This window comes from Odontesthes bonariensis, chromosome 21 (genome assembly GCF_027942865.1).
Source record: "Odontesthes bonariensis isolate fOdoBon6 chromosome 21, fOdoBon6.hap1, whole genome shotgun sequence".
In the NCBI taxonomy this organism is placed as follows: Eukaryota; Metazoa; Chordata; class Actinopteri; order Atheriniformes; family Atherinopsidae; genus Odontesthes; species Odontesthes bonariensis.
The window spans coordinates 19298341-19316161 of NC_134526.1; the positions used below are offsets into that span (position 1 = coordinate 19298341).

Genomic DNA, 17821 nt, shown 5'->3' on the forward strand with positions numbered 1-17821 from the left:
AATATGTAAACATGATACAATGAAAGAAACAAAGAATAACAGAATGGTTGCTATTATTCATAGCATAGCCAGACATTAAATGTAAAAGAGATTGGAGTTATCATTTTTCCCAATGTTCACACATATTAACTTCATTGCCTCTTTTATTGCATCAAAATAGTATATTAATGTAAATATTCTAAAGATTTTTGCCTTCTTTAGTTATAAAAAAGTTGTTTTACTCATTTATTCTATTTAAAGTTTCATTATTTTAAGGGACAGTAACTAAACACATTCATAAGCTGAAAACGGCTCTGCAGTTCAAGTATCACAGTGGGTTTAACAGATGCTAATTTGTGACAATGAGAAGAGCTTTTGCGAAACAAAAATATTAAAACTATAGTAAATAAAAAAGAGAACATGCTGAAAACTATCAATAATAATGATAATAATAGTTTAATAATAATTTGATTTAGGAAAAAGGGTTTAAAGTTAGACATGAGTATAGGTTTGTTGCTGAATCCACCAAAGTTTCAAAGCTGTCCGAACAAAAGTTCAAGTTTCCTGTAAATTTCAACATGAACAGGTAGCGTGCTTCGAAATTTTTGCTCCTTTCACAGAAAAAAGTTGTCTAAGAAAAAGATGTTCTACAAACTGGGACTTAACAATTTCCACATGAAGCACCTCCAGTAGATTTGGTGCAGTATTGTAATATCTTTGCAGATTTGTAGTTGTGTCGTTCTGCACAATTAATCTTTACTCTGTATACAATTTCAAATGAAATGTTGTGAATAATTTTCATATATTTTACTTCATGCAGAGACCATGATTCGTTTATCATTTCAAAACCCACATAGACAAATAATGAACAATAGTTTATTAGCTACTTCTCACTTGAGTTCTAGCAAAAATAATTAGTGGGTTTTTGTGCAGCTGTTTTATCAACCTCAGTCACTGTGGGTGTCGAGCACAATAATAAACAGCCGAATCTTCTGTCCTTAGACTGCTCATCTGCAGATACACCTGCTGTTTGCTGTTGTCTCTGGAGATAGTGAACCTGCCTTGAACTGGCTGAGCGTAGTATTTGCTTGTAACATCTATAGTAGCGACCCACTCCAGTCCTTTACCAGGAGCCTGTCTGACCCAGCCCATCAAGTGGCTGCTGAATGTGAAGCCAGAGCCTGTACATGTCAGCGTGTGAGATTCTCCAGGCCTTTTAACCACTGGTTCAGATTCTGTCAGAGTCTGACCATCAACACCTGTTGAAACACAAGAGAATATCAACATGCTTATACATTAAATGGTAATATCAAATCAAGACAGAACATTTCATAACTGAGAAAAGTGTTAAAAAGCTTTTAAGTGTAAAGTTCTATGAAATATTTCACCTGCACCGCAGATGATCAAAAGGAACAACCCTGTGCTGTAGTACATATTGTTAAACTGTGTGTCTGCTGTTCTCTGTCGGGTCCAGTGAAGGCAGAAGCACAGGAGATGAGCTTCTCTTGTTTTACACCAAATGAAAGTGATGCATCAGGTCTTTATATCTGACTCTTAGGAAGTTGAATTTGCATTAGAGACATGGAATGAAAGACTACAACAGAATGGTTTCCTCATAGATCACTGTTTGGAATAATGTTACAACACAGGGTAAAAAGATTTTTAGTAAGTTTTTGTAAAGCCTCTGTATTTACATTAACTACTGTATTGGTACAGTAACACACTGCAGTCTTATTTTCTGAGGTTGGACAGTCTCAGGTGCATCATGGTGTTACATGTTCGTGATTTTTAAGAAAGTAATAGTAAGGTATCAATAATTAAGTGTTTACTGATGATACTAACATGATAATGTGATATTAATATGATACTGGAGGTTTTGATCAGCTCACACCTGCTTGATATTACATTTTTAACAGATTTCATAAAATATTCTAAATCTATCAAACTAAATGAATTATTGATTATGTCATGAACAGTATTTACATGTTAGATTTATATTTCTATTCATGTCACGGATTTAACTTCCACCGACACAAAATCAGGTTCTGAGATCCCCCAAATCACACAGACGGTAGGCGAAGTAGGTATAGAAAATAGAACTTTATTGTAATTTCAATGCATAAGTAAAATCATTGCGCAAGTAAAATCATTGCACCAAACCCACCTGCAGTTACCCCCACCCCCCAGCTCTTCAACCAGTAACAAAGAAAAAACAGGTAATATTCTGGCCACACTACGTTATTGCCCCATAAATCCCCCCTTTCTTCCCGGCTAGGGGTGCTAGAAGAGTAACAAAAGAACAGGTACTACAAGCCGTTATCCCGCACCGTTCCACTACACACGCTCATTGAAGAGAACATTTCACAGCAAACACGTCTAAACGAATCACTGCACACGTTTGTCACTTCATAAACCACAGCACACCGTATCCAGTGAACACACCCTTAGGGCACCCCCTAGCGAAACGCAGGGGTAGTGGTTGCTGCCTGCACAGCGGGATGAGGAAGTTTAAGGTCCGCTCTCGGTCGGGGGCTGCGACCGAGAGAATCAAACGAATCAGCTACTGTCTCCAAACCGCCCTGGAACACCAGCGGCGGGGTCCGAGCAACAGGGCGGCGGCACAGCTGTCCGTGGCGGCGCGCGTCTCCAGGAGCGGGCGTCCAGAGATGCTCCTCCACGGTGTCCGGCGGCTGATGGCTGCCAGTATAAAAACAAGGGAAATCAGCAGTGGTTTCCTCTGTTGGTGGGGTTTCACTCACACACACGGGGGACGCAGATCTTGGCTTTACACTTCCCTTCACTCAGGAAATTGTGAGCGTTGTATCGGGTCTCTCGGGCTTCCCCACGATCGCTCCGGTCTGTCACTCCGTTCTGTCGCTCCGTCCTGTCGCTCCGAACGGGCACGCTGGATCCCTCACCGTTGCTGACCAGCTTCCTCAGGCTCCCGACTCCTGGTCCGCTCCGCTGGCTTGTCCCCCGAAAAACGATCTCCCGTGTCTCTCCCTTGCCTCTCTTTTCTCCTCAGGTAGATGCCGGCACACCTCCCTCTACGCCAATCAGCGCGCTCACCTGGAGGGCCCGCCCTGTGGCTGACCAATCAGCCACCAGTCTCAATCGTCAGACTCATTACTATCAGCTGTGGACGAAAAGCACACACCCCCCACAGACTCGACAGTCCCCACATTTCCTCAATGAATGAGTAAAAAGTCCAAGTTGCATCAGTCCATGTACAAAGTTATTTTGACAATGCCAGTCCACCACACATCAGCCCACAAACAGTCACTTCCCCACAAAGCCTCAGTCTACTGGTGACATTCATACTATCAAATGTACAACATCTCTTCACAAAATCATGTCTAAAGGAAACAGTTTGTTATATGTTGACTGAGGAATTTGAACTATGTTTATTTCTGTGAGTGATAAAGACAAAAGGCAAACTGTGACTTCATTCTGTTGATGAGTTTTTGTACAGTGTTTATGCCTCCTGTGTCACTGTGGCTCTCGAGCACAGTAATAAACAGCAGAATCCTCCGTGGTCAAACTGTTCATCTGCAGATACACCTGCTGTCTGCTGTTGTCTCTGGAGATGGTAAACCGACCTTTCACTGACTGAGAGTAGTAGATGCTACCACTGTCATCACTGATGGTAGAAATCCACTCCAGTCCTTTTCCAGCTGCCTGTCTGATCCAAGCATTCCAGTAATGGCTACTAAACCCTGCATATGTGCAGGTCAGTTTGTGGGACTCTCCAGGCCTTTTAACCGCTGGTTCAGACTCAGTCAGCGTTTGGCCGTCAGTACCTGCACACATACAACTCATTAGCTACTGGGAAGCAGACATTTTGTCTTATTTATCAAAGTTTGATAAGATATGCTGTCCTTACCAGCCCAGTTAACTGAGAGGAAGAGAAAACCAATCACAACCTCAGGTCTGATCATTGTAAAAGCCACTTGTCAGACTCCAGTCTACAGTGTGTTTGTCAGTGAATGTGTACATGTCTGAAACTTTCTAACATATATGTAAAGATGGAAGAGATCAGACTTTGCATTAACTCCTCCTCATAGAGAAACACACCCCATCTCATCCACATTTCCTCAAACTTGATCTGTTCATCATTATTTTAAGTAATTCATTGAAATGTAAATGTATTTATTCCTGTCTGCAGCATTGTGTCACCCAGTCATACTTTATATGTGATGATGAAGAGTGACATTTTGATTTATTACAGTTAAAACACATGTTGATGGAAACCATTAAAATCAGGATTTTATAACCACAACAACTGCTGCTTTAATGCTGTTTATACTTTAGTTTGTTGTTATGTTGTTTCTTATATTGTCATGATTTTCTTTTTAATTCTTATAAGGATGGCAGAAATTTTAAGTTTTCAGATTAAATGTTTGGAAGCCTTTCGCTGAAGTACTGCTGTGAACCATCTTGTGAGTCATCTTTTTTTTTTTATGTATGAGTGTTGAGTCTCACTTTGACAGGAATAAAACATCATTTCTACAGCATCTCAATGATGGAAATTGCAAAATTGTGTGACATTTATGGGTAAACTGAAATTAAAAGAAATTCTCCCGAGCTTTAAAATGATTTAAAAATATATTACAATATCTTCTATATCCATCTAAATTCATAACATTTTTATAAACTAATTTAAGTGTTATTTACAATAAATACAACTCTTCTGTCATTGAGTTCATCTCAAATTATTTGTGGTATGAGGGCTCCTCCTCTGGTGGTTTCATGTTACAAGTGTTCAACCTCTGAGAGGTTTTTGTTCAGGTCTGCTGATGCTTTGTGTTACTGTGGGTCTCTGGCACAGTAATACACAGCAGTGTCTTCAGGCTGCATATTCTGTCCATTTAGAGTCACTGTGTTGCTGGAAGTGTCTAAGTCGATACTAAACTTGCTCTTCAGTGAATCTTTGTAGGCACTGTCTCCAGTATATTTGCTCCCAATCCACTGCAGTCCTTTCCCTGCAGGCTGTCTGATCCAAGCTGTGTAGTAGCTGCCCAGAGAATAAGAGACCTGACAGGTGATGGTCAGACGTTGGCCTGGCTGCACAGTCACAGAGGCTGGCTGTGTCAGCTGTTCACACTTCACACCTGTGGAGGAAACATGTTGAATGTAGAATCAGCTCAACAACATTGACAGCCAGTGTGGTGTGATCATACTGTCAGTGTCTCTGCCTCAGTGAGACTCACAGCATCCAGCAGCCAGCAGCAGCAGCAGAGCTACAGAGAACATGTTGGAGTTGAAGGTGATCTGATGTCTCGACTTCTCTTGTTTTACTGCAAACGTGAGCAAGACGCCAAGTCTTTATGTCAGGCTCTCAGGAAGTTCCATTTGCATAAGCCGTATATTGAAAGGCTACAACAGAAAGTTTCCCGCCTCAGGTTGCTGTTTGGAGTTATGTTGTGATTTATAGGTTTGAAAAAAATATTCTATATGCAGCACATTCTTATCTATATTTTTTCATTGTGAAACTTTTTAAACTGTTCAGATAAGTCAGTGTAGAACAATACAATCAAAACACACGAATAAACAGAATATGTGATACCTATAGTGTCAATATATTTGTACATATTTATCAGTTTCTCTCTGCTGTGTCACAGTGTCTCTCGAGCACAAGAACTCACGGCAGAATCTTCTGAATGTGTGCAGGTCAGTCCGTGGGACCCTCCAGGCCTTTTAACCACTGGGTCAGACTCAGTCAGTGTTCAACCATTCGTACCTAAACAAAGACAACTCATTATTTTTGGCGAAGCGTTCATTCTTCCACTAGCACAGTTGTCATATATTCGTATATACATTTGTAAGAAGATGTGTTATTCTTACCTGTCCATTTATCTGAGAGATTAAGAAAGACAACCCATTTCATTGCTTTGCTGATGACACACAGATTTACATACCCATAAAACTCAGCAGCAGCAATCAACTGCAGCCTCTACTGAGACATGTGTGTGTTTTGTTGGTTTTCTGTGAAGTCTCGTTATTAAAATGAACCACTGCGTTTCTTTTTTTTGTGACAAACTTTTTATTGAACAGTTCAAACACATTACAAAAACAGCGCCACTGCCTTACCATCAAAGACTTTCAAAGAGAGAAAGAAAATAAAATAAAATATACATACACATACATACATACACACATATATATATATATATACATACACACATACCTACACACATATATACACACATACACATAATAAGTGCATGTACATACACACCATGCGCACAAGTAAACCAAAAGATGAGAGGTAGAGGATAGAAAGTGAGCTGACCTACAGAGACAACATAAGCAGAAAACACCTTATATACGAGCAAGCAACGTTATGTCAGACAGAGATCCAATAAGAGCGACCCAGGCCTGTACAGTAGATATTCGCGCTTTGCGTACGACAGCCAATGACCTTTCTAAAACAGCAATGTCTCTAAAGGGATTTAGCCATTCCTTTGCCGATGGGATGTCTGGAGAAAACCATGAGTTTATTATAGTCTTTTTAGCGGCAGTCAGACCTGCGAATATAACTTTCCTCTGAGCCAATCTGGTATTACCGCTAAGAATGGAGTCATCATTAAATAAAAGTAGAGGGAGGTGCATAGGAATGGGAAATCCTAAAATATTTTCAAGGCAACTATGCACCTTGGACCAAAAGTCATATACAGGGGGACACTCCCAGAAAATATGGAGATATGTGCCAACCGTGTTCTGATCACATTCTGTACAGTTGGGATTATCTGTCAGTTTCATGGTAAAGCGTCTGTATGGTGTGATATAAAATTTGTGCACAAACTTGTAATGAATAAGCTGATGTGCTGGATTCCTTGATGATATGGGTATGTTTGTCCAAATATTGTCCCAGTCCAGATCATAACCCTGACCCTCAAGTTCACGATTCCAAGAACTGATCACTCCCAAAGGTTTAACACCCTTAGATAGCAGTTCATTGTAGATAACTGACACTAATCCAGTAGAGGGCGTTTGAGAGGAAATCCAGATGTCCAACGGATGAGAGGGTAAAGGTGAGTCCCATGGGACTCCATGGGCACGGATTGCAGATCTCAACTGGAGATACAGAAACCAAGGAAACCCAGGGAGAGAATAACGTTCTCTAAGCTCTTGGAGTGAAGTCAAACCATTTCTGTCATAAAGATCTTGGAGAGTGTGAATTCCTCCAGAAGCCCAGATGTTATTAAAATAGGGACTAGAATGCTGTAATAAATTATAGTTATACCAAACAGGAGAGCGGTCACAGAGCTTTACATTACATCCCATATGTTTCTGGACAGAAAACCAAATTTTCAAGGAGTTTCCTATAATCGGCCCAAACTTTCTACATACAGATCTAGGTTTCAACCCACAGAACAGTATGTCTGTCAATCTATGTGGCTTTACCATCCCTTCCTCTATCTGTCGCCAGGGAGTGACAACATTTTCATTGCACCAAACTGTCAAATGTTTTATTTGAAATGCCCAGTTGTATAATTTAAAATCAGGTACTGCCAAGCCTCCAGAGTGTTTTGGACGCTGTAACGTGCGTAGGCGAATACGAGCTCTTTTATCATTCCATATGAATTTAGTAGTCAAGGACTGTAGTTCCTCAAAGTAGTTAGGTGGTGGAGGTATAGGGATCATAGAGAACAGGAAGTTCAGTCGGCCAAGTACATTCATTTTCAGTATCGCAATTCTGCCTTGCAGTGACATCTTGAGACTAGACCACCTCTGAATGTCCGATGCAATCTCGGTTTTAAGTTTATTGTAATTTAAATGTGATATATCTGAAAATTTGGTTACAATTATGCCTAGATATGTAAATGCGGAGTTATGCCATTGAATATGTGGAATGGTTGGTAAAGTAAGGTGTTTTGCCGGGGCATTTAAAGGAATGAAGAGGGATTTATCCCAGTTAATTTTATAGCCAGAAAATAGGCTGAACTGTGTGAATACTTTAAGTATTTGAGGTAGCGACTTAGAAATGTTAGTAAAAAAAAGTAATACATCATCAGCATAGAGCGAAATCTTATGCTGTGTTCCTTGTATACTAATAGGTGAGATGTGCGTGTCTAATCTAATTGTCTGGGCTAACGGTTCAAGTGACAAAGCAAAAAGGAGTGGGGACAGTGGGCAACCTTGTCGAGTTCCACGCTGTAGAGGGAATGTCTTGGACAGAGTATTATTTGTTTGTACTACTGCACAAGGGTTGATATATAGTGTTTTGATCATTGATATAAATCTTTTGCCAAATCCAAAATTCTCCAAAACCTGCCACAGATACAGCCAGCTGACTCGATCGAAGGCTTTTAGTGCATCCAAGCTGAATACAGCTGCAGGGTGCATGTCCGATTCTGACGCACGTAATATATGGAAAAGGCGTCGGACATTGTCAGATGCAAGTCTCCCCTTTAAAAAACCTGTTTGATCGCAATGAATTAATTTACCTACGCATGGCTCCAGTCTTCTGACCAACACCTTGGCAAAGAGCTTTAGTTCTGTTGTGATAAGTGATATCGGCCTGTAACTACCGAATTTCAAAGGTGGTTTATCTTTCTTTAGCAGGACAGATATGAGGGATGTATTTTGGTCACGATGGAAGGAACCAATGTCTAAAGCATGGTTAAGAGAATTTAAAAGCAATGGCCCAACGATATCCCACAATTCCAAAAACAGCTCCGGAGGCAGCCCATCAAGGCCGGGCGATTTACCTTTTTGCATCGAGCTCAATGCCTCTTTAAGTTCTAAAAGAGTAAGTGGCGTTTCAAGAGATTCTGCATCATTGTCAGTCAGTGATGGCAGTTTAAGTTCTGATAGATACGATTTTAGGACAGTCAAGTCAGGAGCAGGGTCTGCCGTATAGAGATGAGAATAAAAGTCTGTGAAAGTGTTATTTATTTCATCTTGGTCATAGGTGACAGGTCCAGATGATGTTTGGATTGCACTGATAGTGGAAAAGGATTCATTCTGTTTTAATCTGGCAGCTAAAAGCTTGCTTGATCTTTCGCTCAGATCATAATATGTGAGTCTCGTGCGATGAATTATAAACTCTGCTTTAGCCTTAAGCAAGTTATTCAGTTCAAATTTCAGAGCCGAGAGAGCTGAATGGTTTTGTTCAGAAAATTGCCGTTTTAGGTCAGATTCCAAAGTTTGTATCTCATCTTCTAATTGTGTAACCCTGCGCCTCCTAGTCGCCTTCAAATAGGAGGCAAATGATATAGCCTCTCCCCTTATAAAGCATTTAGTTGTTTCCCAAAGTATTTGGGGTGAAACTGCTGTCTCTAAGTTAATTTCTAAGAATACTTTAAGATTATTTCTCAGTTTTTTCAAAAAATCCTCATTCTGGAGTAGTGTTGTATTGAAACGCCACCTGTGCGCACCTTTACTGCGGGTTGGTAGGAACTTAAAGTTATATAACACAGGGGCATGATCTGATATCACCATAGGAAGGATATCAGTGGAATTGATACAATGATTCAGGGAGGCAGAAATTAGGATGTAATCAATTCTTGAGTATGTCTTGTGTCTGGCCGAGAAAAAGGTATAATTCTTAACTAAAGGGTTCCTTAAACGCCATGGGTCAGTAATATTAAGCTCAGAAATAAAGTTGTTAATCCCACGGGGGGAATCCTGGGTTGAAGTTACATTTACAGATTTGTCTAAATTTGTGTCACACACCTGGTTAAAGTCACCCCCGACTATAAGCTGATGACCTGGAAAATCTAGGAGGGTATTAGAAGTCGTGCTTAGGAAATTCGGATCATGAGTGTTAGGGCCATATATTGATGCAAGACAAATTTTTATATTATTCAATGTAACACATACATAGGTCAGTCTGCCAATACCATCGTTGCCAGATTTTTTCACCTTCACCCCTAACTTCCTATTGAATAAAATAGACACTCCTTTTGTCTTATTTGTCGCAGAAGAATGAGCAACACACTTATAAAATCTATTCTGAAACCTATGAATATCAGTTGTTTTCAGATGCGTTTCTTGGATCAGTGCAATGGAGACCTCTTTACGTCTAAGGAATTCCAGGCATTTAGTGCGTTTTACTGGCGAATTTAGGCCCCGTACATTCCACGACATTACATTAAGGGAGTTATTCATATTCAAGTCTGTGCCATCTTATCAGCTGGAGGTTATCACATGCAGGTCTACTCAAGATGGCACTTCTCAAATGTAAAGCATGTAAATCAGAGAAAAACATATAACAATCTCTACTTAAATGGCAAGGCTGTGGCTGCAAACACCGAACAATTAGAACAAAACATTCCATCCGCAAGAGATAGGAAATGGTCTCTTAGGATGGAAAAGAAACTTAAAAAAAAAAAAGAGAGAAAAGGGAGGCTTTCTTATTGACTAACTGTGGCTTCAACGGTGATACACGTCTCTTGTCCGAGTCCGTGTGGGTATCAGAAACATTAACTCAATAACCAACTGCTTATAAAGCAAATTGGGCTCTGATCAGGTTATCTCCCCAGAATCTGCATTAACCTGAATCAGGCACATAAAGTAACTTAACAAGTAGTAAGAGGCAATGTGGTTGTATATAAAATTTAAGAGGAGGATATTACTATATTAAGAAAATATAATTAATTAAAAACAAATAAATGAGTAGTGGCTGCAGTGACCTGTAGTGGCATTTGTAAACCATCAGAAGTATTAGTGACAGAGACATAAACGAAATAAAAGTACCATACACATTACCTCTTTCACGTAAATCTAGGGCAAATACTCGATACAATCGAGAGGAGAGTAAGCAGCATGAAGCCTTAAGTAATCCGCTGTTTGGGTCAAGTTAGAGCGGGGAAATCGTCCGATATGGCTGAGAAAGAGACGCGGGGGGTGCCCCTGTTGTAACACCGGCTTCACTGGGTGTAGAGCGAGGGCTCCGGTCGAGCATGGCCATAAAGGACTCCGCATCCGCCACACTTTCGAAAAAATGCAGCGAGCCGTTGTGTCTGACCTTCAGAGTTGCTGGATATCTCAGGAACGGCCGCAGACCTCTGTTAGCAAGCTGTTTTCTCACCGAATCGAAGGCTTTCCTCCTCTGCGCCGTATCGTTGCTGTAGTCGGGAAAGAAGAGCAACTTGGATGCCGACGTCTGCCCGTCTCTGGATACCTGGTGTGAGGGCGCAGATGAGAGCGCTCTGGCTCCATTGAGAATTTTCTCCCTGTCCTGGTAACGAAGTAGCCGAAAGATAAGTGTCCGCGGACGGCTGGTGCTGTCCTGGGTGGTGAATATACAATGGGCTCGTTGAATTTCAATCTTCTCCCCGGCCAGGGAGGGGATCCACACGGGTAAGTTATCTTGTAAAAATTGGATGGCATTTTCACCCTCCGCTGACTCTGGCAGGCCGACAAGTCGGAGGTTAGACCTCCGCGACCTGTCCTCCATCTCAGCAACTTTCCGGCGGAGGTTCAGTAGCTCTTTCTGGAGGTCACCAACATCGTGTTTCACCGCTCTGACGTTAGCCGATGTAGCATCCAGCCTCCCCTGCAGCTTTCTACCGACCTCGGCTTGCTGTGCGATATCCCCGCTGAGTTTGTTCACTGCCGAGTTGGAGGCTTCCATCATAGCTTTCAGGGCTTGGATTTCACCGGCGAGCATTTCCTCGACTGCCTCTCTGATAGCCAACTTAACTTTTCCTGTTAGCCTTTCTTCTTGCTCCCGCAAGGCCACCAAGATGGTGGCATTTGAAGTGTCCTCCGTTTCTTGGCCCGAAACTTTCTTTTTGCCCGCTGCCTCGTCCGTAGACGATTTATTCTTCGTTCCTCTCCCACTCGACATTTTGTAGCAATACTTAGACGTAATTTAAACCAGGATGGTTTCTGAATTGTAGGATATTTCGTGTATTATCGGACTTTTGAGACGGAGCTCAGAACTACACGCGCATCACGCTTGGGCGGCCACCGGAAGTCGCAACCACTGCGTTTCTGATACATTAATACAGAGTGCAGAGTTCTCTGGTCTTAGGTTGGACTGTCTCAGATGCTCCATGCTGTTATAAGCAGGTGTTATATCTTTAGATTTTTTTTTTCATCAAGTTTTGAGCTTTTTATTAACCAGTGATTATAAATTAATACTAAAAAATAGTAAGTAGTAATGCAAGTGTACGCTGATACAATAATACTGGAGGTTCTGTTCAGGTCTCCTGATACTTTAAGCTGCAGAGGATTATCTTTTAAAATACACCTGCTTACGTTTCCCTTTTTTATTTTTGTATTTGTATTTGTTTATTTATTTCAAGCCAGAATTAAAAAAATAAATTAAAAAAATATATATATATATATTTATAAATAACAGTCACTTATGCCCACTGGGCATAGAAAACAACAAATGATAAATTAAACAACAGAATACCAGCTTGAAAAGGAGTGGGATGAAGACAAGCTTATTTACTCCCACCCCCATCCAATCCGCAATAGTTTACATGTTTTCAATTCCCACTATACTCCGTAGTCAACTGCATCAACAGTATTCATAAGTTTACATATAATATACATCACTGCAACACATAGCCATTACCTACACCTATTAAATATCACACATACATACTATACACACGTGATCACCCCATCGGTCATCATCACCATCACCCCATACTCATCATTATTTACCAATTATTATCCTCAAAAAGCAAAAAAAATAATGATGGTACCTGCGAACACCAAGTAACAGTTAAACGCCCCTGTCTTCATTCCCATACCGTGACAAAATCATTTCCTTGTATTTTGTTTTGAATTGATAAATATTTGGACACTGTTTGTACTCTAACCCCAGTCGATTCCACAGTTTAACGCCACATACAGACACACACATACTTTTCCTTGTGGTTCGTACTTTCCGGACATAAAAGTTACCACACCCCCTCAAATTATAACCCCTTTCTTTCTGTATGAAAATCTTCTGAATATTACTAGGTAATATACTTTTATAAGCTTTGAATAGAAGTTGCGCATTATAGAAATCAACTAAATCTGAAAATTTTAGCAGCTTAGACTGCAAAAATAAGGTATTTGTGTGATCAATATATCCTACCTTATGTATAATTCGTATTGCACGTTTTTGGAATATAACAAGGGGTTGTAGTGAACTTTTGTAGTTATTACCCCAGACTTCTATACAGTATGTTAAATAGGGCAAAACTAATGAACAATACAATAAATATAATGTATTATATTCTAGGAAATATCTAACTTTATACATTATTGCTACACTTTTGGAAACTTTACGTTGTATATGTCCGATATGAGTTTTCCAGCTTAGTTTACTGTCAATAATTATCCCTAAGAACTTATATTCTGACACTTTATCTATAACAAAACCGTCTATATTTATTACTAAATCTGAATTTTCTTTATAGTTTCCGAACAACATACTTTTTGTTTTATCTAAATTTAGGGATAATTTGTTGATGTCCATCCAAGTTTTTAACTTGATTAGTTCATCATTTACTTTATTTATAAGCTCACTATAGTTATCACTGGAACAGAATATGTTAGTGTCATCTGCAAATAATAATAATTTTAATATATTTGATACATTAAATATGTCATTTATGTAAAGATTAAATAACTTGGGGCCCAATACAGATCCCTGAGGGACCCCGCAAGCAATGCCCAAATACTCCGATTGGAACTCCCCCATCTTCACATACTGTTGTCTCTCCATGAAATAGCTTTGAATCCAGTTCAAAGTCACTCCCCTTATACATATTTATCAAGTTTTTTAAATAATATTGAATGATTAAGGGTATCAAAGGCTTTTTTTAAGTCAATAAATATTCCAACTGCGTATTTTCTACTATCGACAGTGTTGGTAATCTCTTCCACTGCTTCAAGTAAAGCCATTGAAGTTGACCTTCCTGACCTGAACCCATACGGACTTTCATTTATTATATTATATTTATCTATAAATGATTCTAATCTATAATTGAAGAGCTTTTCTAAAATTTTGGAAAATTGAGGGAGCAGAGAGACAGGTCTATAGTTTGTGAAGATGTGTGTGTTCCCATTTTTGTGTAGTGGTATTACTTTTGCAATTTTCATTTTATTGGGAAATGTCCCCGTTTGAAATGATAAGTTACATATGTAAATTAAGGGTTTTAAGATACTTTTTATTGTCCTTTTAACTAAAGTCATATCTATATCATAACAATCAGTCGATGTTTTATTTTTACATTTGTTAACAATATCTATTATTTCTGCCTCACTTACTCCAGAGAGAAACATTGTGCTAGGGTTTATTTCTATCAATGATTCACTGTGATCACTACTGCACTCAGGAATTTTCGCTGCCAAATCTGGTCCAACATTTACAAAAAAAGTATTGAAACTATTAACCATTTCATTCATATTATAATTATCATTGTTATTTACGGTAAAATAATCTGGATAAGAATTATTTTTTGTATTACCTTTAATTACAGTATTTAATATCCCCCAAACTTTTTTAATATTATTTTTATTTTTATTTAGTAGATTGGTATAGTATAATTTCTTACTAGTTCTTATTATATTAGTCAATTTATTTTTATATATTTTATATCTCTGTTCAGATTCTTTAGTCCTTAGCCTAATAAATTGTCTGTATAAAGTATTTTTCTTTTTGCAAGCATTTTGTAAACCATTTGTTAACCATGGACATTTTACAACAGTATTATTTTTACTAAGTTGTCGAATCGGACAGTTTTTGTTCTATAGAGAACAAAAAATTCCTAAAAAGTTAATGAAAGCACAGTCCACATCCTTCTCTCTGTATACAGACTTCCAGTCCTGTTCTATTAAGTCACAATTAAGTGCATCTAATGCTTCTTCAGTTCTTACTCGTTTAAATATAGATTTTTGGGGTATTTTATGATAGTTACAATTATAGTCGTACAGTGTTAAGACCGGTAGATGATCAGTTATATCACATATCATTAGACCACTAACATTTATGGACTCTATATTATTTGTAAAGATGTTGTCTATGAGCGTTTACAAATTTCATAAAATTTCTAATAATGTTCAAAGGCAATCTGTCAAAATATAATTTACTGAAGCTATCATGGCCAATATTTTAAATTCTTCAAATGAAATCTCTGTGTGTTCGATTGAATTTAGAACAACGCTGCACAGGATCGTGTCTGAATGAAGCAGTTTGATTGATGTGTTGACTGAAGATGTTGAATTGCAGTTTATTTCTGTGAGTGATAAAGACAAAAGGTAAACTGTGACTTCATTCTGTTGATGAGTTTTTGTACAGTGTTTATGCCTCCTGTGTCACTGTGGCTCTCGAGCACAGTAATAAACAGCAGAATCCTCCGTGGTCAAACTGTTCATCTGCAGATACACCTGCTGTCTGCTGTTGTCTCTGGAGATGGTAAACCGACCTTTCACTGACTGAGAGTAGTAGATGTAGCTACTGCCATCACTGATGGTAGCAAGGAACTCCAGTCCTTTTCCAGCTGCCTGTCTGATCCAAGCATTCCAGTAATGGCCACCAAACCCTGCATATGTGCAGGTCAGTTTGTGGGACTCTCCAGGCCTTTTAACCACTGGTTCAGACTCAGTCAGCGTTTGACCATCAGTACCTGCACACATACAACTCATTAGCTCCTGGGAAGCAGACATTTTGTCTTATTTATGAATTTATGATAAGATATGCTGTCCTTACCAGCCCAGTTAACTGAGAGGAAGAGAAAACCAATCACAACCTCAGGTCTGATCATTGTAAAAGCCACTTGTCAGAGTCCAGTCTACAGTGTGTATGTCAGGGATTGAGTACATGTCTGAAACTTTGTAACATATATGTAAAGATGGAAGAGATCAGACTTTGCATTAACTCCTCCTCCTCATAGAGAAACACACCCCATCTCATCCACATTTCCTCAAACTTGATCTGTTCATCATTATTACCTCCGCCAAGGAGGTTATGTGATCGCCCGAGTCTGTTGGTTTGTTTGTCTGGATGTCTGGATGTTTGTCTGTTCGCTGCAATCTTGCGACCTGCCACAAGGTGGCGGGGCTTGGTTGTTTCGTTGTCGTTGAGGGAGGGGTAGGAGGGGGTGCGCAGGGGGGAAGGTAAACACAAATGGAAGCCGTTTCTGAGAAGTCGCATCTGAAAGATAGCGTCTTAACTTTGTAAACCTTTTCAATCGGAACACGAGCCAGCTGAATCTATGCACAAGTTTAAGCAGACGCATCGCTTTCTCTCGCACGTGGTGGATTACGACGTTAATCGTTTCAGACCATTCACTACAATATATGGGTGGATAAAAAAAATGCGCTTATAAAACAAAGCTTCATTGGCGGAGGTCTGCACTCTCTGAGTGCATTTCTAGTTATTTTATGTAATGCATTGAAATGTACATTTATTTATTCCTGTCGGCAGCATTGTGTCACCCAGTCATACTTCATTTGTGATTTTGAAGAGGGACATGATTTATTACAGTTAAAGCACATGTTGATGGAAACCATTAAAATCAGGATTTTATAACCACAACAGCTGCTGCTTTAATGCTGTTTATACTTCAGTTTGTAGTCGTGTTGTACAGCAAAAGGTGAAATAGAAACATGGATGATGAATTGATGAAGACACATTCAGTTTTAAACACTTGTAGAAATGTAGTAATGATGCTCTGACCCTAAACGCTGTGTGTCTATGCTGTTGTTTCTTCGGTTTTAATGATATTGGTTTAAAATTCTTACAAGGATGACAGAAATTTTACGTTTTCACATTAAATGTTTGGAAGCCTTTAGCTGAACTAATGCTGTGAACTATCTTGTTAGTCTTGTAACCATCTTTTTTTTTATTAATGTATGAGTGTTGAGTCTCACTTTGATGAGGAATAAAACATAATTTCTACAGCATCTCAATAATGGAAATTTCAAAATTGTGTGACATTTATGGATAAACTGAAATTTGAAAAAGTTTTATTTACATTAAATACACCTCTTCTTTCATTGAGCTCATCTCAAATCATTTGTGGTCTAAGAGCTCCTCCTCTGGTGGCTTTATGTTACAAGTGTTCAGGCTTTGAGGAGTTTTTGTTCAGGTCTGCTGATGCTTTGTGTTACTGTGGGACTCTGGCACAGTAATACACAGCAGTGTCTTCAGGCTGCATATTCTGTCCATTTAGAGTCACTGTCTTGCTGGAAGTATCAAGGTCAATACTGAACTTGCTCTTCAGTGAATCTTTGTAGGCTGTGGTACATCCACTACATGCACTTCCAATCCACTCCAGTCCTTTCCCTGCAGGCTGTCTGATCCAAGCTGTCCAGTAGCTGCCCATAGAATATGAGACCTGACAGCTGATGGTCAGACGTTGGCCTGGCTGTACAGTCACAGAGGCTGGCTGTGTCAGCTGTTCGCACTTTACACCTGAAGAAGAAAACATGTTGGATATCAGTCAAAGAACAGTGAACAGCCAGTGTGGTGTGATCATACTGTCAGTGTCTCTGCCTCAGTGAGACTCACAGCATCCAGCAGCCAGCAGCAGCAGCAGAGCTACAGAGAACATGTTGGAGTTGAAGGTGATCTGATGTCACGACTTCTCTTGTTTTACTGCAAACGTGAGCAAGACGCCAAGTCTTTATGTCAGGCTCTCAGGAAGTTCAATTTGCATAAGCCGTATATTGAAAGGCTACAACAGAAAGTTTCCCGCCTCAGGTTGCTGTTTGGAGTTATGTTGTGATTTATAGGTTTAAAAAAAATATTCTATATGCAGCACATTCTTATCTATATTTTTTCATTGTGAAACTTTTTAAACTGTTCAGATAAGTCAGTGTAGAACAATACAATCAAAACACACAAATAAACAGAATATGTGATACCTATAGTGTCAAT

The 17821-nt window shown here is 39.4% G+C and overlaps 1 gene segment (V, D, J or C); it reads right to left on the reverse strand.

Moving 5' to 3' along the window:
* Window positions 1-17048: 17048 nt before the first annotated feature.
* On the reverse strand, window positions 17049-17537 carry LOC142371918 (Ig heavy chain V region 5A-like). The segment is given in 2 exon segments: window positions 17049-17356; window positions 17453-17537. Coding segments are annotated over 2 exon segments (351 nt in total).
* Window positions 17538-17821: the final 284 nt, after the last annotated feature.